The 26,149-nt window shown below is 29.0% G+C and overlaps 1 protein-coding gene across 2 annotated transcripts in view; it reads left to right on the top strand.

Moving 5' to 3' along the window:
* The window catches only part of LOC123302565 (neuronal acetylcholine receptor subunit alpha-7), a 168,029-nt gene that overhangs the window by 115,297 nt on the left and 26,583 nt on the right, over positions 1-26,149 (top strand). For both annotated transcript variants that reach the window (XM_044885537.1, XM_044885535.1), the window contains 5 exons: positions 629-738; positions 13,902-14,082; positions 14,689-14,764; positions 17,229-17,423; positions 21,996-22,082. In XM_044885537.1, coding sequence (XP_044741472.1) covers positions 629-738; positions 13,902-14,082; positions 14,689-14,764; positions 17,229-17,423; positions 21,996-22,082 — 649 coding nt within the window. The remainder of the gene's footprint in view (positions 1-628; positions 739-13,901; positions 14,083-14,688; positions 14,765-17,228; positions 17,424-21,995; positions 22,083-26,149) is intronic.

Genomic DNA, 26,149 nt, shown 5'->3' with positions numbered 1-26,149 from the left:
TTGTATATTAATTAAAAAATTTTGTAATTTACCGTCTCAATTATATCGAAATATTTTTTTATAAATTCGGGTACGTGAGCAGTGTTTTGAAACATATTTATGTGTTCCATCAGCAAATATTATGTGTCATAATGAAGATTTTTTTTATATAAATGTAAGGAAAAAATCCAATTACCAACCAGAAAATACCTATCATTTTATTACTGTTACAAGATTTTATTCGTCTATTGTATTGACATTTTGACAGATATCAAATTGGTATCTTCTTCATAGTTCTGCCAACACTCAGAGAGAATGTTATAATTACAAGTTGTGATGCCAAAACTATGAAGTTATACACAATACAAAAGCGAATATTGCTATATTGTTAACAGTAAATCCTATCAAATCCATATACCCCTCAAAACATCAACAACTATGCCTTTTTTTTTTACTGAAAATTTTATAATAAAAAATTAAAAAGGAAAAGCCAAACATTTTTTAAAAATGTATTACATTTTTAAAATGTAATAGAAATGATTTTTCCTCAACCTATTGGCTGGTAAATACCGCAGCATAATTATTTGTAATAAATATATAGATGTTTAATGAAAAATACCCAATTTATTAATCACTGGAATTCTGTCAGGAGTGGAACGACTACAATCTGCGATGGAATGATTCAGAATATGGTGGCGTTAAAGATTTAAGAATAACTCCAAATAAATTATGGAAACCAGATGTGCTAATGTATAACAGGTATATCTACCTGTCCCAAATTTACCTTGTATTTGTTTGTATATGCACACTGTAGTTTATACCAGTGTTTCTCAACCGTTTTCACGCTTGAATCATTTGATGTATCCGTTTTGTGGTGACTCTCGCCATGTGATATTACATCACATTCTCTATGGTACAAAAAATAACCATTCAAAATGTGATATTTTTGATAATGCTATGTTTTTATTTAAAATTTTAAACTTAATTCCCAGTGAATATTTTTTTATTTTTATTTAATCATTACCTCATTTAGATGTCACAAATGTCATAAATGTTATCTTGCAAAGCAACTTTTTCAAATTTTTTTATGTAATATTATTCTTACATAAACAAGTGAGAATTGATGACATCTTTATGACATAATTATTACATAAAAATGACCTTTGTTCAATGGGTTATTTGGGTACCGTGCTTCTAAAATTTTTGTGTCTCCATAATTTTTGACGCAATCATCACAAAACGTACACAGTCAATGTATTTTACACAAATGACATATTCCAAAGAAAGACTCCTCTTCCTTCCCAAAAATCACCCTATAAAATACGAAACTCTGCCGGATCAATCTATGGTTAAAAATATGTGCAAACGTTGCGTATACACTGCTCTATCGAAATAATAAATAGTTTAAAAAGTGCATTTTTCGTTCAATCATAGAATTGCACTGACATAATCCACGAAATTACTCCAAAATATCACCCTACTGTATAGGATTTTCGTATATATATCATCCAATAATTCATAATTCATCCAATCATCAAATATGCAGAACTTTTCCCCTCCAAAGGAGATATCTCCAAATTTTTTTACGGAAAAAGATTTAGGTAATATTCATTCACATAGAATCGTTTTTTTCGAATAAAATCTGCTACAAAACACTACATGTACTTGATATCAGAAACGGAATTTGTCGTATTCGATTCAGCACAGCTCAAGTAGGTTAAATCAATAACGAAACATTCATAATTTTGTTAATAAACTGCTATTTAGAATTCATTCGACCACATTTCAACCTCTGTTTAAAAAACATTCAAGAATCAATAACGCGGGCTTTTTAAATTAAAAATTCTCGGTACTTTTTATGACAGAATAGTAAATTGTATATTCAAAACTAACATAAAAAACTTGATGTTTTTTTTTTAAATTTTATTTATTTCTTCGCGACCCAATACAAAATTTAAACACACAGGCAAGCCAATTGGTTGAGAAATACTGGTTTATATTATGACAGTACCGTTCAATAATTTAGGTGTTTTAATAATGAATTATTGTTACAATCATGAACTCTCCCCATGCTATATTACTCGCATATCATACACGTAATACCATCTATTAGTTACGTTACATAAACGTTTTCATTTAGGGGCGATGTACATCGTAGTGGGAACACTGGGAACACACAAATGTACCTCAGTTCATTTCAAACGTGTTGTTCGGTTGGGATATGTAACATATTATATGTTGTTTTATTATTGGCAAAAATAAATGGGTTTTTTAACATTTCTTTGTGTTATAGACAATGCTTTTGTTATAAACACTGATTTGAAATTTTTTTTTGCTTGCTGTGTACTACAGATTCATATTAATTTTGTAATAAGTTTGTTTCTATGAAAATAACAACAGAGGCGTTTCATTGAAAAGGTCATCAACAATACAATACGGAAATTGCATTTTTTTCGATGAAAAACCGTCAAGTCAATTAAAAATTTATGTCAAAAGAAAAACAATCAATTTTTAAAAAAAATTTCGTTTCAAATTGGGCCTTTTTGTTTGTCAAACAGCCGTCTTTAATTTATACATTTTTTCCGTTATCCCTGGAAGATATTGGTTGCGTTTTTCGAATATGAGGGCTCATTAGTACTTTCGATTTGTCAATATTAGACACTTTCATTTTACTATCATTATATTACATTGAACGATTACTTTTTTGCCGGTCAAATGCAGCCATTGTGTTAAAGCCACTCAGGCGTCGATAATTACAGTATTTTGCTAATTACTGTTATTGATTTTACTTACATTATAAAGATAAGAAAACGTCTGTATTTTTTAGAAGTTGTTTTAAATGTAGTCTAACAAGAAGGCTGAGTAGGACCATGTGGCAAAGTATACATTGACCCTAGGATAGCTGGTGAACGCTCACCAAATCGATAACTGTAGCGAGGGGAATCCCCAAAAAGGAATAACACGCTAAACTATGCAAAGTCATTTTTTGGATGTGTTATTTATTTATGAAAAATTACTTAATTGTGGTCTGTGTGAATTTGCTTCAATTCAAACTTTCAAAAATTAATTGATCGATAGGATTTATTATATTATTACTTTCAAATTCAAGGACAGTTATCCATAAGTTTAACATCCACCGAACCTATCAAAGTTCTTTCAAAGCTATTTATTATTATTATTTTAGTCTGATAGATACTTGAATCAAAATGGAGACAATGCAAATGTTCCCTTCTCTTGTACATTCGTAAAATAGTTTGGAACAAAAGCCGCTTGCATTTTTGTAAAAAAACAATTTTTCAAAATGATTCGGCACAAATCAACTTGGACAAAGATTTAAACAACCTACATGCAGCTTTGATCGTGATACTTTGATACATTTCCACTGATATAAAAAAAAATTAAGCTCTCTATGACCAAGTTTAATATCCCCTTCCCCCTCCCCATAATATGTGAGCTCTTGATGACCAAGTTTAAACCCCGCTCCACCCTCCCCATAATATGCGAATATGTCATCTCGTACGTACAAAAACCAACAATTTAAATAATAATAAAAGAAAAATTAATGATATTTCAATTCACCATTAAAAAGTATTTGCTGATTTGCGGTATTATTTAATTAAAATGCGGTAAATAAAACTTTGAATATATATCGTTTTATTTTATAAACATTATTTATTTCATTTCGGGAAAAAATAATTTTTGTACAAATCATCGGGGTTTGCTGTGCGGTATAATTATAAACGGTCGTGTATGTGGAGGAAATATTTTGTAGTACCTACTTTTTTTAACTAATTAACAATTATAAATAAATGTTAATTAATAGAAGAGAGCTTTTTTTAAGTATATAGATATTTCGTGCAATTTGTTTTTTTTGTTTTTTTTTTTATTAGGGTGGAATTTATTTTACGAGGTCAAAATGTATTCATTTTTTTAAGTGACAAAAGAAAGTCGGATGTTCATCATGTTCAGTTAACACTGATTGTTCACAGACAACAAACGATTTTTATATTTTAACAAAACGTGCCGAATAAAAATACACTCAACGTCAGATAATTTCGTATAAACAGAATTATCCAAAAAATTGTCATGATTTGACTGTATACAACTGATTCGAAAACGTGCACTTTTAACTTTTTGAAAATGTAGCACAACCTACCGTTTTGCACCGGGGGTTGAAAAAGTGGAAAAAATATTTTCATTTATTTTTATAATTTTAAAAATTGAATATAAAAATTATTTTGCATGAAAACCAATATTAACATAGGGCAGTTTTGTGGGAGTTATTAACTGTCAAATGAAAATCGAGAAATATGATTTTATATTGCTTTATCTCCTAGAACAAGAATGCTGAACCAATGGCATGTGATTCAATAATTTGGTCACTCAATAAGGATGTCTAGTTTATGCATGGCATAATAGCCAATTTTGTTAACAAGGGGCATGTTGATACATAAAGGTTCGCAACTCCTGGCCTAGAACTATGATCCCGCCAAAAAATGCCAAAAAGTACTTCACCGAGACAGAATTTGGACCAAACATAAATAATTCTATAATTTCCCTATTTTTTGTATGCGCAAAACTTTGGTTATTCATACTTTTCTATAAGAAAAGCTATCGAGAAATGGCTGTTTGAAATTGTATGAATGACTAAGGAAAATTTTAATGGCAATTACAAGACTCGAAGTTCTTATTAAAACTTGAATTCTAAAATACGAAGCTATTCTTCGAAAATTGTCAAATTAACAAACTAAAAATGGAATACAGTTAAACACACTTGCTCAAAAACTGTCGAAGGACAACTCTGATTAGTGGTTTTTCTAGAGAAAAGAACAAGCTTGCCTTCACTTTTTATCGTTATTAAAAATGTGAACATATTTGCCCACCATTTCAACCCTCAATGCTAAACGATATGAGATGATAATAATTTTTGCGCTACATTTTCAAAAAGTTGGAAGGTCACATTTTTGAATGAGTTGTATATGGTCAAGATCGATTCATTTTTTGCGACGTTACAGATATCCAAAGTTACGTAAATGTTTTTGCCAATTCTATCTGGATGAAATTTTGTTCCAGCGAATGTATGATTGCAAACATGACCATTGTAAGAATAAATTCGATAAACTTCAAATCTGTGGCGTAATAATTTTCCTACATAAAATTTTAAGTTACCCGCGAATCTGTTGAAATAGTTTTTTATTTATTTCTAAAAAATTACTGTAACCTTTGGGCTTTGAGGTTTAACCTTTCGTTTCGTACACAGGACTGCATATTAAAACTTATTCTGAGCACGGTGTCAAGACTTAATTTGGTCAATTTAGTAACAAAGTCGATCATTCAAACCGTACACGATGATAATACAATCATGGGCACAGAATTTCGCTACGGTAAAATTATCAAAAAAATTATCGTAATCGTAATTGATATCTGCGGAAAATGATGTGATCTCGACTGCAGTATACAGGATAATCCAAGTATATACTTTAAACTTGTTGAAAATGTAGCTCGAAATTAACTATAATTCCCTACCAAGAATTCAAAGGGAGGAAAAATTATTACTATTAATTTTATGATCTCAGACAGTGAACGACGAGTGCAAAAATTATTTTACGAGAAAACCGATATTAAAATTTTCAAGTTTGTTCTGTTTTTTAGGAAAAGTTATGTTCAGCGTTGCCGTTGGAGCTTTTGAGTAAATTTTTAACTGTCAATCCGAAATTGATACTTTTCAGTTATAACTGCAGCTGTATCTTCTAGAATAACAATCACATAAAACTCTACAGGACATCATTCGAGAATTGGAAGTTTGTTCTGTGAAGCTTTAATCTTCATTTTTGTAAAGAAAACTTTTTCCCTGCCAATAATTTTAAAGAAATTACCAAAAAATAGTACATCATCTGGACAGAATTTTAACTAAACAAAAACAGTTCTATAATTTATCTATTGGGTATCGTGTTCATCGCTCAAAAGTGATGAAATACTAGTTCACTGCTCACACTATGCGAAACAATTTTTTTTCTTAATTTTCTTTAACAAAAACTACCGTATTATTGATGTTTGAAATTGCATGATAACCTATCAAGATGGTTTAGAAAATTTGTAGAATTGTTGTTCCTAAAATTTCCCACAAAATTGATTTCTGCTTTGTTTTCCTTATAAAAAAATCATTATTCTATAAGATAGGGTAGTTTGGAAAGTAATAATCGCCAATTTGGCTTTGACAGTTAATAACTCACTCAAAAAACTTGCACGCAGTGCCGGATTTACCAATAGGCTGAGCAGGCTAGAGCCGGAACAACCGGACAAGTTTTAGCAACGTGTGACGCCACATTTTACCATAAAATTAATTATTAAAGAAAATAAAAATACCATATTTAAAATAAAACAGCACATGCTCCGATAATGCTGGCGTTAATTGAGCGGCATGTGCGCGAGGGAAAGGCTTGTGGGAAAACTACTTGAGATGGTTCAATGGTGGTTTACAAAATATCAGTCTCTTATAGTAGTCCGATTAAAGGCATCAACGGTGAACAAAAATCACAAAATGTGTTTTAAATAGCTTTTCGACAAGCTTTTCCCATGCGTAAGAACCATCCAACTAACGCTACCATTATCGGAACATACGCCGCTTTATTTTAAATGTGGTATGTATATTTACTTGACTAATTAATGTTATAGTAACTCTAGTAGCTCAGTTGGTTAAAGCGTAACCAATTCCGTCCGCGGTATGCTTAGGGAAGCGGGTTCAATTCCCGCCATCACAACAAAAAATAATATAGTTAATGGTTGTGATGGGCTGGTGGAGTGTATGGTATATACATGAAGGAGGTGCACTCAACTTCTTAAAATAATTGAGAAGCTGATAAATGAAATTATCAGATGAAAAGGCGGTAATACACTTTCATTGTATCACAATGAGCCAGCCCGATTATCTAGGTGTGTCTTTCGTGGACAGATAATTTAACCTAACCTTAACTAATTCTATGGTAAAATGTAACAACGTTGCCGTAAGAGGTGCCCGTAAAAGGCACTAAGGGCGGACGATAGGTAAAATTTAATTACTGGCGGCAAAAGTGTAAATCTGCCACTTAAGGTCATAAAAATAAAAATAAAATTTTTTTCCCGCCCTTAATATACTCGACACAAGGCGAAAGGAGATAATAGAAGGTAATAACTTTTGAGCTATATTTTTAACAAGTAAAAAGTGTGTGCTTTCGATTGTGGGATCATTTGTCGCAGCAATACGCAGTTATCAATTGCGACAATTATTTTGATAATTCTATCAGGAAAAAATTTTGTCCTGGTTAATTTATCAAAACTATTTAGTAGTCGCATCAATGAATGGTTTTACCCAGGAGTCCTCAATAACAGCTACGATTTCTTTTTTTATATTCACCTTCTTGTATATTCTTTAAAATAAGAAACATTTCAAAGGTGGGAAATATTCTGGAGGGGGAAAAAGCAATGTCCCGACAAATATATCGACGCGCAGCCTAAATCGCTAATGATAGAAGTTTGAAATTTCGAGAAGTAATGATTTTATACTGTGTCATTTAAGAAAGGATTTTTCGAAATTCCTACCTTAAAGGGGTGAAATAGAGGATGAAAGTTGAGTTGACTTCCAAACTGATTTTAAAAATTCTTTCACCTATAGAACATTATCAGCAAGTAATTTTGGATTCCGCATCAAAAGTAAAAATTCATTAAATAGTGAAACCAACATTTTTGAGTTCAATACGAAACCAACTTTAAAAATTACTTCATCCATAGAATGCTATATTATCAGCAAATGAAATGGCCGTATTTTCTTTTCAAAATAATTAGTAGAGGTAAGAGAATTGAAGACTATAACGTGAATAGCTGCTTAGTTATTTATTTTGTTAAAACAATATTTGTGAAACTTATATAAAAAAAATTTCTCTTGTGTGGTTTTTTCCACAAACAATATACTTTTAAAAACAATAAAAATGGATTTTAACTTTTGGTGCGAAACCCTAATTTTTTTGAAAATAAAATACAACTCATGTTAATTGGTGATAATGTAGCATTCTATAGGTGAAAGAATTTTTTAAATCGGTTAAGTAGTGAACTCAAAATTGATGGTTTCACTTTTTAATGGACTTTATATCTTTTGGTGCGGAACGTTATTTAATATAAAAAATTTAAATACAGTTATTTGCTAATAATGTAGCATTGGTGAAGAAAATTTTTTAAATCGGTTAAGTAGAGAACTCTTAAATGAAGATTTGTATATATTTTTATACTAACTTTAATACCCTATTACACTTTTTTAGGGGATACATTTCAAAAACTTCTTCTACGACATCTACAGTATAAAATCAATATCCTCTCGAAATTTCAATGATTAGCAACTAAGGCTGGGCGTTGATATACCAGTCGAGACTTTGTATTTTCCCCTTAAAGATAATTTCCCTCCTCTGAAAGGTTTCTGATTTTAAACAATATATAAAAATAAACATTTAAACAAAAAATCATGATAATCGGAGGTGTTATTAAGGACTCCCTAAGAATGAATACTTTATTTATACCTTTATGCGACTATATGTTTTAAAACATAAAATTTTCTCGGTTAAAATTGGTAAAATTAAAATATGTATCATAAAACATCTAATTCGGTATAAATCACCAGTAAAAATTTGAATAATTTATAGGAGTTTTTGACCGCTACGTTAGAGACTACAAATATGTATAGTACGCTGACACATTCGTTTAGATTCGTTCTTGTAAAACAATTTTTTTCGAAAGGGGCAATGTATGAATATTATATTTAGTCGCAGACAAATCTATTGTTATTAACTAATCAATACCTTAAATGTAGACATTTTACACTATATAATATAACACTGTAGAAAGTATTCGAGGTATGCAACCATTAATTCTCAATGTGATACAGGCTGCGGCGCAAATAGCTTTATGATACAGTAAAATTAACAAAAGTATTGACGTAATAAAGCAAAACTTGTTACTATCTTGGATAGGACACACAGTTATTTTTTAAGATTGCAATAATTTTGTTAATTCCATCGCTCAAAGCTGTGACAAAAACTCTTTTTACGCGCCAGAAAAAATTAAAAATATAACATTGTTTGAAAATTTAGCATCCGATTACAAAAGTTTCAAGCGAATTGTATAGTTAACGTAATTCTACATAGTTATTGAAATAAATACCACGATACTCGAAATAAAATTCTATTTACAAAATACAATTAAAAAACATACAACAGACTTACATGTCACTAAATATGTATATTTCAATTGCAACGCAATCATCGTCAGTAGCTAAATTTATTCATATAGCACATTACAAACATTTTACGATTTACAAAAATAAAAATACAAAAATTATCACAACTTTGAAGAAAAAAAATTGGTCAAGACCACCAAACTTTTTGTAAACATTTCGCAACAAATTACAAGCCAAATAATTTGTTGTGAAATATTTACAAAAAGTTTGGTTTTCTTGAGAAATTTATTTCTTCAAATTTGTGATAATTTTTGTATTTTTATTTTTGTAAATCATTACTGTAATTATTGGTAATGTTTTGCTTAATTATTTTTAATTTTGTGTAAAATGTTTGGAATGTGTTATATGAATAAATTTAGCTACTGACGATGATTGCGTTGCAAGTGAAATATCGATATTTAGCAACATGTTAATCTGTTTTATGCTTTTTAATTGGATTTTTTAAATTAAATTTTTTAATATACAATTATATTTCGAGTATCGTGGTATTTATTTCAATAACTATGTCTCAACTCGAAGTCAACAAAAATTCACCCTTGTAATTCTACATTTTTGAGTTTGTGTACAATTTTCTTGCATCAAATTGTGTCAAGGTATGCTCAGTTTAAAAGTTAATAACTTGGCCAATTTTGATGCTAAAAAAGTTGTACAAAAAACTATACTGTGCAGAATGATTGTCACGGCTCTGAGCGGTAGAATTTTTATAAAATTCTTTTACTGTGTCAAGTTTTAAGTTGATAGCAATTTTTTCTTTATTAATCTTTAATTTTACTGTAATATTAAGAGAACATGGAACTGAAAACAGGTCTCTCTATTAAATGCATAACTGCCATCTGCCCGTATTTTTTTATAACATATTCTCTTAGATTTATTTTCGGTTTGAAAATTCAATCGATAAGTTTGCTTGAATTTTAATTTTTTCATTTCTTTCTCAAACAATATCGCATGTTGTAAATTTTTTTTTAGCATAATGCCACCGTATTGTCTTTAGGTCAAATTCAAATTTTTGTGTCTTCTAATTTATCTATGTGCTTTTAAATATCAGTGGTGAGTTGTGACATCTACAAATCGGAGTTATAGTCATTTTGACGAAAACCTGCCTTTATTTCATAAGCTGATAACTCCTAAATTTTGTCCAAATGTGATAAAAATTGGCATGGATAGTATAAATATAAAAATTGAAAGCGCATGATTGAGTTTTTTGGAAAAACAGTAACAAGTTTACATTTTATATTTTTAGAGATTATAAAATTTTTCCAAAAAACTCAACACGTTCTTTGTGTTTATATTCAAATTGTGTATGCCAAATTTCATTACATTTGAATAATTATTTTTTGGAATTATTGAGGCACAAGAATTGATAAATTTTGTTGGTAATACAAGGTTTGCTATTCCTGAATCTTTCGACTTGTGAGATTATAGAAAATATTCTCTATGATCTCACTAGTCAAACGATTCAAAAATAGAGTTCCAGAATTTAGATATATTGGGCTTGTTCAACAGAAACAAACGGATTGATGCACGTTCGATTTTATGCGATTGCAATCATGCGCACGACAATAATTCTGTTTAACAGAAATAATTGCGTTCAAGTTAGACACTAGTATTGTTGCGCGCATGCATGTGATCGCATAAAAACAAATGCACATCAACTGCCCATTGCTGCTGAACAAGCGCAATACCTTTCAAATACACTTAAAATATTTAATTTCTGCTTAAAAAATTTTTTTGCAAAATTATATTCACGACACTGGAACATTTTGAACCCACTTCAAAAAAAATTGAAGTTCCAATTCAGTTTTAGTTATTATTTTTTATTTGCACTGCTTTACATACTAAAATGGGCATTGGTTTGCCATTCAGTCTTATTTTCCTCTTTGGCACTTTCAAAAACTTTAAGGTTGCTCTCCATATCTTATACCTATCTATTATTTATTTGAATAACGTATTTTACGGGTGCTAGCACTTTTTTATTTCCTGCCTTAAACATTAAAAATTTGTTTACGATTTTACTTTTTTCCTGTGAGTAATGAGAATCTAAAAGATATTTAATTCATAAAATACACTGGGTTTGCTGGCCATTATAATGCTTTGTTATTAATTTAAACAAACATTTTTATTTATTTTTTGTATTTACATCAAATTTTTATTAATACAAACTAAGATTATTAGCAATTCTTTGAACTAATACGCTAATAAAGTATTTTTGGTGTGCGACCTTTGCGCCAAGCGGTTGTGCAAAAACTCAAACAAACAATGTTTATAGACTATTTTAAATTTTACATGTCCAGTTAGACATGTTTCGTAAAAAGCGTATTTCGAAAGCTACCATGTTACCATCTTATTACTCACTGCCCTGATAAAAAAGTAAGACTAATGAAACGGAAATTTCCAATTCAACCAATCGGAATGAATAGGATTCAATTGGAAAAAATTAATTTAGATTCATTCTCATTGAAACCGACTAAAATTTTAAATCGAAATTTAGTATAAATAAATCGGATTTAATTGCAAAAAAAATTCCAATTAATTCCGATTGAATTCCAATTTAATCCAATCGAACTAGTTGGAAATTTTCTATTGGTTTCAATTAATGAATGGAATCGAATTGGAAATTTTATATTGGATTCTATTAGATTGAATCGGGGTTATATTGAATTGAATTGGAATTCAATCAGAATGAATTGGAAATTTGAATCGGACTTTTTATCAGGGTGATTGCCACATAACTTAACAGGGGAACCCATGGTTTGAAATAAGGAAAATCTGAACCTAGAAACGAAAAGAATAACTAAAGCTGAATAATATAAATCAACGAAGGTGCAATAGGAATAATATTAGGGAGCAAGCGAACATCATTTTATAACAATAAGAAATGAAGCTCATCGTTTAGCGATAATTATAATTGCGTATTTCTTTTTAGAAAAATCCACGCTATTAATCCATATAAAATTGGTATTATTATACAGCAATTCATAAACAGACTCATTCATTTTAAGGCTTCTGACATTAACCCATTTATTTCGCCAATATTATCAACATGTCGACACGCAAATTTTACAACAGTTAGATAAGTCTTAAAATTTATGAAATTAGATTCTAGCCGAATTTTCTGAATTCAATACAGTATATATTTTTATGATCTCTTGAGATCGTAGTTTTCGAGCTTATAAGAAACTTTTCATATATTATTTTGTACAAATTAGTGTACGAAAAGTTTCGCATCAAATCAAGAATAGGCCCTTTATTTACAAAATTCTCCTCGCCACCCTAGTAAAAAGAATACCATTAATTTCTTATTCAAGTGAATCCGAAATCGATCGAAATGAATTGGAAATTTAATTTCCAATTCAATTCGTTAAATATTTAAAATATTTAAAATATTGTATGAGTTTGAATAGGACACGATTTCAAACTAAATTTTAAATTTATTCCGATTGATTTCCGATTCATTTGATTAAGAAATCAATTGAACTTTTTCACTAGGGCATTGATCCAGGGTATTTAATTGGGTTAAGACTTTAATCTAGAAGATATTGTTGCATGAGTAAAACAACTATTCGGAAAAAATTATTCTTTTTGATCTTTTCTTACCATTTTTTGTACAAGTGAAATATCGTCTAACGCTAGGTTGATCTAAAATTTTACACTCATAACTGTTGTCACCAAAATTGAAAAATTTCAATCGAATTCTTGAAATAATTTATAGGCGCTTTCAAGGTATTGCTCAAATTTTAAGCAATCTTCAATTTTGATCTAGTATTCATTCAAAACTTTTAACTGCTTGGAATTAAGAAAGAAAAGTTTTAATATTTTTCATTTTTAAGTATATTAATACGAAAACGGCTCCATTTTATCAAAATAACTTTTGATGTCTTTCAATATCGGTAACATAGATTATATACGTAAAATTTATGGTCAATTGAACGAAAGAAGACCCGCAAAGGTCGAATATTCATCTAAAAAATTAAAAAGAAAAACTTTCCGCAAACCATTGTTTTTACTTATGCGCCAATACCGCCCAGATTGTTTGGGAGAGAGCTAAATATTTTGAATCATTCACAAATTTTCAAATATTAAAAAAAAGCAATTCTTAGAATTGCATCTTAGAAAATCTCAAAATACATAGTATTTTTTTAGTTTCTTTGAAAGCATGAAAAACTTGAGCAGTACTGTAGATATAAAGTTAGGTTTGTTCTTTTTGGTACAGTGACGGATTTAAGAAAAAGGACCTTTGAAAATAGAAAAGTCACGGGGAGTTAATTTAGTGATTCAATGGCAAATCACCATTTTCCAAAGAAAATGAAAGTTTAGACGCCCAATAACAAGGGCCCTTTGATATTCCAGCTTGTCTTTTGACGATCGGACTTTCAATTTTTTCGGAGAAGGATGATTTTTAGTGGTAAAACTGGAAGTGGTAAAATAAATAATAATTGCAAATTTATATAAAAATTAATTTTATACTAAAAAAAAGATCTTATTCGACTAGAGAAGCAGACTGCGAAATCCGCCTGATAAGGGCCTAGGACGCCACTGATCCTTTTACAACCGCTTAACTCCGTCACTGCTATACACTAGGGTACAAAAAGAACATGCCTATTATACACTTTAGAGGATAGTAAAAAAAAAAAAAAACAATTTTGTCCCAAAAAATTTGTAGTGCGGATGAAGGATTTGATGGTACTTATCATACAAATGTAGTTGTCAAAAGTAACGGAAGTTGTCTATATGTTCCGCCCGGTATATTTAAAAGCACTTGTAAAATAGATATCACATGGTTTCCTTTTGACGATCAACACTGTGATATGAAATTTGGAAGTTGGACATATGATGGCAATCAGGTAGAATATTTTGAGTGATTTTTGAATTGAGTGTTTTTACTCCAGTCGTTAGCAAGGGCTATATGATTATGAAGTTTAGATGATTTTCAATGTTTTTCACCAGTATAATAGATTTTTAATGCTGTATCATCCGTTCAGTCAATTTTCCCTTACCCTTTTTTGAGGATTTTTAAAACACTCTTCATCCGATCGATCGGAAAATTCAAATATGTACCTTATCTCTGTTAGGTAAACCAAAAGTTACTAGAATAATTATAAGCAGTACAAACCTTTGCATTAGATGACACCTGCTAGGCAACATATGATATCTCGAAAATGGTTTAATTTAGGAAAAAAATCATTCTGGTAAGTTTTGACAGAGATTACATATATAAATTTTGGAGTAGATCAGATGAAACGAGTTTTTGAAATTCCCAAAAAGTTGTGGGGGTAAACTGACCAGGAGGACGAGTCTGAAACCATCAAAAATCGATTATTCTGGTGAAAAAGCATAGGAAATAATTTAAATCACTTGTCAACCTCTTCATAGCCACAGAAGCCTTGTTAGTGACTGGAGTATTTAAAATGAATTTTGTTTGAAAATAATTTTTATATGCCATTTTCTAGTTGGATTTGGTATTAAATTCAGAAGAGGGTGGTGATCTCTCCGATTTTATAACGAATGGAGAATGGTTTTTAATAGGTAAGTGATAATTTAAATATATTTATTGTTAATTCGATTGCCTTCGTTTAGTCGAAAAGAGCGCTTATGAACAGGTGTGACCGCTGAAAAAACCGCTCACTCTCCCAGTGAGCGGTTTTTTTTATGGTAGTGAATGTGAGCCATTTAGCGCTTGTACGTTTATGAACACTCTTTTTGACTAAACGCAGTCATTAAATAAGACTTTAATCAAAAGAAGAAATTATGTTTAATGAAACGAAAATTTCCTAACCAATAATAAAATCTCCTAAAATTATAAAATGTCCATTTTCTAGCCTTGAGCATCAATTTAGCAGATCATTTTGTCGTTCACTTCGCATTCTCAAAAGTAGTTTTTGTGTTTGATCTCCCCTTTTTGACGTTGGTCTCGAATAGTTTAGTGGCGATAAATGTTGATAAAGGTCTAAGGAACACGGAAAAAACAAATTTTGAAATCAGTGCTGTCCGACAGGTTTTCAATACTTTACAGTATTTTCTGGCTTATTTACTTGATTATTAATAATTTAATAGCTGATAGTGTTTTTAAATTTTCCGCTCCCCTTTTCTAACGCTAGCTTTGTCAGGCTGTTCGAATGCACAATTCTCTTCACACTAGGGCTATGTTTTTCGATAACTTATCATCATAGATGTATTATGGAAGATAGTATGATTATCTACGCTTATTTATTGAAGAAAATAAGGTTAGAATAGGTTTACAAGGTTAAAATAGGTTTGGAATTTGATTTCTCTCATAGTAACTTTCGTCTCATTAAATATGAGACGAAATATTATTAAATAATAGAGGAAATTTTTTTACTCTGACCTCAGAAATTTTTGCAATCCGCTGAAAATTTGTGTATAGTTAATTGAAAGAATTTAAAATGTTTCTGTCACATGGAGTTTTTGGAATATTTAGAAATAAATAAATTACAGTTTTCCTTCAACAAATTGAAAGCAATAAATTTACTAAAAAAGTTAGATACAACATAATTCTACACATAAATACTTTTACATGTCTTTACATAAGCTGTTATGCACGAAGTCGTTAATTTTCGTACGTTTAATCGAAAAAAAATTGTGTCACTCTAAAGCAGATGAAATATCAAAAAGATTCGATTGCGTTTCGTTCCTGTAAAAATAATAATTTCCATGATATGTCTTCTTGAATGTCGCATTTTATGCGCCAACAACTGAAGTCGAATCATTCATTGTTTAATAATGGAAAAATTGAAAATAATTTGGTAAAAAACAAACTAAACATATTTTAAAGTTCGTAAAATACTTCAAAATAAGCTGTAGTAGCTGTCGTAGCTTGCAAACGAGTATCTTTGTTATTTTCTTAGCTTTATAGGAATGTCACACTTTCTTCGGTTAAGTGTATTATTTTCGACTTATCCGCGAAAAACCGTTAAAATTAGGAGTTTCATGCATTTTTTAAATTTGAAGTAAAAAAAATTCAATTCAATTCAATTCAATCCCTCTAAAGTTGGGCCATTAGAAAATCCAAATTAATTTCGTTATAAAATTTTTCTGACTCGTTCACCAATATGATCTGCACTAATATATTAATTCCAGTTGGTATAGCAAAAATAGTAAGAGAGGTGAGCGACAAAAAATTGTAGAAAATGTTCTAAAGGCTAATTTTGTAATATTTACGTTATATTGGTGGAGTAGACAAATAGTCTGTCGTCAGTCAGCCCACAAACTTTATAGATACCGCGCCAAACGCTACAGATACTGGCTGACTGACGACGGGATATTACTCTACTCCTCCAATATAACGTAAATATTACAAAATCAGCCTTTAGAAAATGCTTGCAGTTTTTTGTCGCTCTCCTCTTAGACTATAATTCTTGTAACAGATGTAAAATAAGCTCATGTATCAACATCTATTCAAACAATTAATATACAAGGTTTTCAAAATTTCGAGAGCCCTTCCTCTGAATTTTAGAAAATAATGACTGAAAAAAATAACCAAGACGAAATTTACAGATTTATGCTTTCACAATCTAATGGTGACCTTGTATTTGACCTGAACCTTGACCATGAAGACCACATCAAGGTCAAATCGATTTTTTTAAATGAAATTCGTAAACGATTAAATAAATTCATTTCATGCAGAATATAATCAAAAATTGAATAAGTAATCATTTTAAAAATTCGATTTCGACCTTCAATTGACCTTCATGGTCAAGTATAAGATTAAATCCAAGGCCAAGATTAGATTGTGCGAACGAAATTCTACAACTTTTGTTTTGATAATATTTTTCAGTCATTATTTTCTAAAATTCTGTAGGACTCGAACTTTTTTAACACCCCGTATGATGAGCTCATACAATAAATCCTAATAATCCATCAGCTAATATACCATAAATTATTCCTAATGAACCGATTTTGATATTGTAACACGGTTTTATTATTTGTTGGAAATATATAAGTATCGTAATTTTGTTTTGTCTGTTATTAGGTATGCCTGGTAAAAAGAACACAATTGTATATCAATGTTGTCCAGAGCCGTACGTGGACGTAACTTTCACAATACAAATTCGCAGGCGTACCTTATATTACTTTTTCAATTTAATCGTTCCATGTGTACTCATATCTTCAATGGCGCTATTGGGTTTTACGTTGCCACCAGACTCTGGAGAAAAATTAACATTAGGTGAGATCGAATCATTTTATTTCTATACTAAAAAAAAAAAAAAACAAAATCGAAATTTTTAACAAATTTAAAAGAAAAAAAAATATACCACAGTAAAATTAATAATTATTAAAGAAAAAGATTGCTATTGCCCTAAAACTAGACATAGTTGTTTGACTATAACGATTTTGTAAAAAAATTTATCTATCTACAGCCAGTGACAAAAACTTATAACAGCTATGATTTTAATGAATTTTTTTAATGTTTCTTTTTATATATTGTTTAAAAGCACAAACCTTTCAGAGGGGAGAAAAGAAACGCAATGTCCCGACTGATACATCGACGCTCAGCCTAAATCGCTGAAAAGATAAAAGTTTAAAATTTCGAGAGAATATTGATTTTATACTGTAGGTGTTATTTAAGAAAGGATTTTTCGAAATGCATCCCCTTAAAGGATGAAATAGAGGATGCAAGTTTTTATAGGAAGTATATACAAATCTTTATTTTAGAGTTCACCATTTAACCAATTTTAACACTTACTTCACCTGTGGAATAGTATATTATCAGCAAGTAACATGGGCTGTATTTTATTTTCAAAAAGTTAGGGTTTGGCATCAAAAGTTATAATTCATTTTTATTCTTATTTAGTTAAAATAAATTTTCTGTAGATTAAAATCACGCGAGTGTTTTTTTATATAAGTTGTACAAATATTGTTTAAACAAGCAAACGTAGCATTTTATAAATGAAATAATTTTAAAAATCAGTTACATAGTGAACTCCTTAAGGTATTTCCAGCATGGTATCTGCAGTTCCTATGCTAAAGCTATGGTTAAAATTTTTTTCGACATAATTTAACGAAAAATTAAATTTAAGAATTTAATTAATAATGCTTACTATTAATTCCCAAAGTTTCAGAAATTTTGACCGTTTAAAATGGGAAATAATTATGCCAACGTCCCAATTTCGATCAATTTACGTCAAAATTAATATCTCGAAAGTGAAAATTAATTTCTAAATTTTTTTTTTAGAATTGTATTGTATAAACATTTTTTTCTACTTTTTCTTCAATATATAATAATATCATAAAAAATAGTTGGAGAGACCGGACATTTTACATGCTTTAAATGGGACATGACCCTCAAAATCGCGAACTTTGTCTTTAAATATCTCGCTATCTAAACGGCCAAAAATTATGAAATTTTAGGAATTCATAAATAAAGCTATTATAAACCCGAGAAAAAAAATTCGGCCAAATCTGTCGAAAAGTGATTTCATGCTGGAACTACCTTAAGGAGATTCCGTAATTTTTTTTGAAAATAAAATACGACTATGTCGTTTGCTAATAATGTAGCATTTTATAAATGAAAGAATTTTAAAAATCAGTTACATAGTGAACTCCTTAATGAATTGAATGAATGGTTTCACTATTTAATGAATTTTAATGAATTCAATTTTTTTGGTGCGGAACTCTCATTTTTTTTAAATTAGGATACAGATTATGTTACTTGCTGCTAATGTAGCATTCTGTAGGTGAAAGAATTTTAAAAAATTTCTTAAGTATAGGACCCAAAATTAGTAAGTATATATTTTATTTACAAACGTCCATCCCCTATTTCATCCTTTTAGGGGATGCATTTCGAAAAATCCTTTCTTAAATGACACCTACAGTATAAAATGAATATTCTCTCGAAATTTCAAACTTCTATCCTAAGCGATTTAAGCTGGACGTCGATTTATTCGTTATTCCCTTATTCCCCTCCAGATTATTTTCCCACTCTGAGAGGTTTCTGATTCTAAATGATATACAAAAAGAAACATTTAAAAAAAATCAAATTCGGAGCTTTATTGAGGATTCCCGAGTGAAAACATTCATTATTGCGTGTCGAATTTAAGATGAAGACACCCTCAAATTTTCGTTATTTATAGGATTATCGATTTGAAATTATGCGCAATCATACAGGGTGGTAGGTAAAATTTTTTAAGATACTTAACTGAAATCAGAACTTAAAATTCCTAGCCTACTACAAATGGACAAATATGGCCGATTCTTTTGCCTAGCGTCAGAGATGGTTAGAGATATCGAAAAAAATGTTAGAAAACGTTAGCCCATATATACTGATTTCCATGACAAAACCAGCATTTTTAATTTTCACTCCTAAATGTTACAAGTTTATTGAAATATTTGAATACATAACACTATTAAATTATCAATTTGACCAGTTTATAAATTATATAGCACATTAAATAGTTCTTTTAACTAAATTTTATTCTTAATTTTGTGCTATGGAATGTAAAAACTGGACAAATTGATAATTTTATAGTGTTATGTATTCAAATATTTCAATAAACTTAATAATTTTGAGCAAAGGCCCAAATATTAAACAAATTAAAAATGCGAATTTTGTCATACAAATCGGTATATGGGTATAACAAAATATTCTAAGCCACTCTTTCTTATAATTTTTTTCGATATCTCAGCCATGTCTGACGCTAGGCAAAATTTTAAGAATTGGCCCTCTTTGTTAATTTATAGTAGAGTTTAAAGTCCGATTTGAAAAAAATTTTAGTATTAAGACGGATTTTGGTAATTGGTAGTGCGCAAAGTACAAAATTTTGAATTGTTTCAAAATAAAAAATATTTTTGTAATTTTTGATCAGTATTAAGCAAAAAAGTACTCTTGTGATTCTTTCTCTATACGCTTAGTTTTCGAAAAAAAATTCTTGAAAAATTAAAAATACAATATTCGATTTGAAGAAAACTGTGTTATTTTTTTATTCTCTGAAGGAATTCGCTTAGCTAACGATGCTCCTGCGCTACGAATAAACAACGATTTCAAATTACAAAGATGCAACACTTTTTTCATTATAAGATAACCTTTTTTAAACAGTTTTATTGTACCATTTGAATTTATCTTTAATCCGATGCATATTTTACAAATAGAATGATTTATTTTTATTTTTCAACCCCCAAAAAGGCGTTGTTTGTCACACCTTTGAGTGGTGGACTTTTTTTTACAAAATCTACAATGAATGAATAACTGTGTCTAGTTTCAGAGCCGTAGGAATTCTTTCTCTATTACGCCGATATTTAACTTATGTATCAAAAAAAATATATTTTTAAAAATATACGTTAAATAAAAATTTTATTAATATTCAATTTTTTGGGTTCATATTAAATATGGTCCTAAATAAAAAAAACAAAACAAAACAATAAAACAAACAAAAAAATTAAAATTTATTTTTGACCAATTTAAATATGAATTGCTTAAACAATTAAGGATTTGGTGCAAAATAAAATAAAAATATTTTTAATTAATTAATAATTAAAATAATATTTTATATATAAATCGCTCTATCAGGGGTGTCCAACATACAAACAAATAAAAAACACCAAAATTTAAATTAAAAAAAAAAAATTAACGTAGTTGATCATCCCTGATTCTACGTTCAAAAAAATAACTACGAAATGTGTTACACAATTTTAGCCAGCAAGCATTAATTCCTTAACTGTCACGAAATCTAGAGAACACATTATGTTAAACTCATTTTTTATTAATAAACTGGAGAAAAAATGGGACCAAATTCAAAATTAATATTATTTTTAATTTCTCAACGATTTGAATCGACTAAAGTCCTCTTCCAGGCTTTGATTTAACAGACCAAACAAAAAATATTTGAAAAATTGATATTTTTTAAAATGCATTTTTTGAAAACACCTTGAAAAAGATTTTTTATTATTTGAAACATAATAAAAAATTACAGATTAATTTCAAATTTGGTAGTAATTTTTTCAAATAACCGTATTTTAAATATAATTTAATTATTTTTAGCTTGGAAAGGTTGACATTTATGACTAGTTTTTTCATGGTTTTCTGGTTTTAAAAAACAAATTTTATTCAATTTTTAAAATATTTTCCTCTTGTGGGCCTCTATTATTTTGAGGCTATAATAAATTTTAAATATTACAAAATAAATTTGATGCGTTATGACCAGGGCGCCAGGATAGGTCGAATGAGGAACATTTCAAGAAGTTTAGAAAGAAGAGACAGTCAAATTACTAATAATAACCCAATAAACTCGAATTTTATTTAAGAGTCAAATAAATTAAGATCCTGAACTTAAAGTACTTGACATTTCGTCCTTACTCTCTCATGAATTACATATTTACTTTTACTTTAAAATATTTACTTTTTTATAGAATCAGAAAACGTAAATAAAAAATATAATTCCCCATTATAAAATTTATCGAAATATTTTGTTTTGCTTCCAAAACCAGGAAATTTTGTTGAATAGTTTTTAACTGAAGTAAATTTTAGTACATAAAAAATGTCGCTATTTTAAATGATACTGTCATAATTTTCGATTACAGTGCCACCTATTAAAAATACTTCGATCAGCAATTCATCTTATACATAATTTTCCTGGTCTAAGCCAAATAATGTTTATTCTCCAGATGAAACAGTTATGGAAATTATGCCTGCTAGTTAAATTGTGGGACACTCAATAAAATTAAAAAAAAAAAAAAAAAAAAAAAAAAAAAAAATTCATACATTTTTCTTTACTTCTGACAGTATTCTCTGTTCCTGTTACAGGAGTGACAATACTACTATCGTTGACGGTCTTCCTGAATCTAGTTGCTGAAACTTTACCCCAAGTTTCAGACGCCATTCCTCTGTTAGGTAGCGATTTATAACTATTCTTTGTTGCCTGTGGTGCTTGCCTGTTTGCTTTAATTAAATCAATTCATTCAATAATTTAATGTTTCGATTCGAATTAATTGTATATTGATTCTTTAAAACTAATGTATAAAAATAATATAATAGCAATCAGAGTGGATCCTCGAATTATCATTTTTAATTTTTGTTTTTCAACCAACTTAAAAAAAATATGAATAAAACAAACAAAATGTCTTTGGGTAAAAAAAAAATAATTTTAATTTATCGTTAACAATTTTTATGATACGAACGAATTTTCTGATAAAAATAGTCATGTGCGCTCTTATTAGTATTTCCTCAGTCAGAGGAAAGAGGAGAAGATGTTTGCGCAATTTTTTAAATTGGCAATGATGAAAATAATATATTATGTATATTATGATTCCAAATGACAATAAAACTATCATTGCCATTTTCCAAAAGCGCTATATTCAACTGCGCAAACTTCCACAGGCTGAGGATATCGGCAGCCTAAAGTCTTCATAACGCGATTCAGTTAACGTTCTTCATAATTATGTTCTTGCTACGTTTACAAGATGGATACTATTTCATTTGATTGAAAGAGCAAAAATATTCCATTTTAAAATGGGCTTATCTCGGTCAATTTTGAAGCAAGAAAGTAAAAAAAAAAATGTGTACAATTAAATCAACTACCACATTTGTTGGAACTTTTTTTTGTTTGATACACCCCCAACAACCCCCCCCCAAAGAGGGAGTTTAGGCACGCCTCTGAGAGGGCGACTTTTTGGTACGAAGCTATAACAACCTAATCAAAAACTGTGGAAAATTTCAAAGATGCATTAATTTTTTCCTTTTAGATATTTAGTATAATAGTACTATTAAGATTATAATAATACAATTACCATAAAAATTTAAAGTCAATTGACCGTCTCTAACTCAAGATACATTTAATTAAATATCGAATAATTGACATGGGGAGTATAGGAGAGGTTTGGTTTTTAACAGTTTTTAACAAGTTTTTTGATTCTAGAAAAAAACTAGATTTACGCTTTTTTCAACAAACTGGCTGAACACGTATCGCGTATGTTAAAAAAAAAAAAAAAAAACAAAAAAAAACAACAAAAAATTATTGACCGTTTCATTCTTGAGATATAATTACTCAAAGTTATTAAACTTTATTGTTGAATAGAAACAATTATACTTAAAGTATAAGTTGTTGAACAGAGATATCTATTATCATACAGACTTTAATTCGAGAACAAAGAAGTTTGACTACGAGAATACCTCGCGTTTATACAATAGTGTGAAAAAGAATATTTTATTTGACTATGTATGTGTACCTACTAAGCATGTGAACTATTACTGTTTAAAGAAAAAAAGTTCACAATATTTTTTTTTAAAGTTAATAAAACTTTAGTTTGGAGTTAATTAAACATAAAAAACGTGCACAAATTTCTTACATAAAAAAATGTTGTTACGTAAAAACTGAAAGTTGGTGACATCTAACATAAAACATAATTAAAACATGACTATTGCAGAATTATGAAAAATCGGCACTAAGATTAGGATTATAGGAGGCAATTTAAACGACAAAAATAAAACAAGATTGTGATTTATAGAACTAAAAATATGTCTTGGCAAAGTTTGGATGTGTGTTTTGTGTTAATAATGTTTGTATGTGTGTAATTTTTTTACTAGCTTTGCCGCGTTGTATTCACAGTTCTATTAATTGTGATCTTTCATTACTGAATTACTCTTTGTAAATCACGACCCCTACATTTTTATCCCCTATCACAAATTGCAATCCGAATATTTTTCGACCCAATTAAAAATTTTATTGATTGTATAATATATGAATCACCAAACTTACATCATACTGAAATAAATTCCCTTTTTTGCATAGTTAGGAAACTAAAGTTTACGTCCAACTATAATAGGAATAACTTCAATATTTCAGTATTCGATCGTATCATATAAAAATTATAGTCCAAATAATTCAAAAATTTTTACATTTTTCGCAAAATTCCGTACAGTTTTTTTGTGTTTAAAATAAAATTCTACCCAAAGACATGATGATAACGTGATTAATAATCACAGGTGATTATAAGTCTGTGGCAAAAGTTCAAAAACAAAGAGACATTTTCACCTGGGGTTGAATTTTTGCGATTGGATTTGATTTGAATGCGAGACCCAGCGCCCTTTTTTATTATTTTTTTCTTTAATTTATGTGTGTTGTCAGATCAGAAAAAAAGTGTCGTTTTTTTTGATTATTATATATATAATTATTCGTAATAATTAAAAATTGTAATTGTTCCTTTTGTCCTGTGTAAATATTTGCATTAACTATATTGATGTGATTGACCCTAGTTATTTGAATTCAATGTAATTCGTAACCGATTAATCATTTGCTACTTTTTGAATGCCAGTTCCAGTTAATCTGTAACTATTTAACGATGACAGTTGATATCATTATCGGTGAAGGCTTAGTTTAGACGGTAACGAATGTTGCCGTTATGACGTCATTTAAAAATGCCGTTAGCTAAGTTTAACGGTAACCATGAGTGTCGTTAACGAGTTACAGAATCCAGCCACCAGAACCAAATATTTTTTTAAAGGAAAAATCATTCAAATTATTCAAATGTAAATATTTTTAGCGCACATTCTTAAAGTATCAAATTTTTTAATAATAATTGAACCTAACTGGTATATATGTTATGTAATTATCAAAATTTTCATGGAAAAACAACACCGCATGTTTTCATATATATTGGAAATTGTTGCAACTACCGTTTTTTGTTTTATCTGTTTTTGAGGTTATATATATATATGTATTTACTGCGCAACTTATAAACAATCCAAATTTGAAAACAAGAACAAATTTGTTTTCATCCGTGTGATTTTAAATATTTTCGAAGTACCCTAAAATTCCCCTATGCCTTGTCTTGCCTCGAATAGTATTTTCTCAATTTGTATAAATTCCTTTATTATTATTTTTTTCACAGGTAAGATTCTTAACAAACAAATATCCAAATAATATTAGCATCTTTGTCCAAACATTTGAAAATAAAATAAATTTAAAAATAAAATAATATATTTTTTTAGGGCAAATGAGGGTTTATTTGTTAAACACTAATTCTTTGAACATGTATTTATGGATCAACATACTTTATAAAAAAAAAAACACACACAAGAAAAACATGTTCTTTGAAATGTGAATAAATTTTTTAAAACATTAAAATAGACAATTTTAAAATATACAAAGTATTTTTAAATTTAAAAAAAAATATATATATATATGTATATATACAACGTGTTCTGTTATTGATTGCAGAAACCTAGCTTCCGAAAATGAGCTCATCAAGAGCAACAAAAAAACTCTTTTCAAAATTTGGACCTGAAGCCTAATTTGGGAGATACGTGTATGGCAAAAATTGATAATTTGTTCATTCACTGACTATCATTCGATAACCAGTAGCCAATGATAATCAGTAAATATAAGTTAATTTGACTTAATAAAGGAATTATTTAATTGGAATTGGTCAAACTCTCCATCTTTTTTTAATTTTTATTATATTATTGTGAGAAAATATTAATAATTATAAGTAAACAAATAATAAATAATTATCATTGGACGTAAACAAACAAACCACACTCATTGTCACATGGTCATGGTTTGTTTTTTAACGTAAAATAATCTAAAGTTTTTTCAAAATAATATAATCCAATTAAATCATTTTATACTTTTTAAAAATCTCTTCCTTTGAATATTATTAAATGAAATTTACTAATATCTGCCGATTATCATTGGCTACTTTTTATCGAATGATAGTCAGTGAAGGAACAATTGTATCAATTTTTGTTACACCCGTATCTCCCAAATTAGGCCTCAGATTCAAATTTGGAAAAGAGTTTTTTTGTTGCTCTTGATGAGCTTATTTTCGGAATCTAGGTTTCTGCAGTCAATAACATAATACGTTGTATTATATACAATTAATATGCGTCAAGTCATTAGATACACAAAAAGTTGCAATCTAGTTTAATTTTCTATAAAAATATTTCATTTAAAATAATCG

The sequence above is a fragment of the Chrysoperla carnea genome, chromosome X, assembly GCF_905475395.1.
Source record: "Chrysoperla carnea chromosome X, inChrCarn1.1, whole genome shotgun sequence".
Taxonomy (NCBI): Eukaryota; Metazoa; Arthropoda; class Insecta; order Neuroptera; family Chrysopidae; genus Chrysoperla; species Chrysoperla carnea.
The sequence above is the reverse complement of the archived record's forward strand: the minus strand, read 5'-3'. Positions and strand labels throughout refer to the sequence as shown.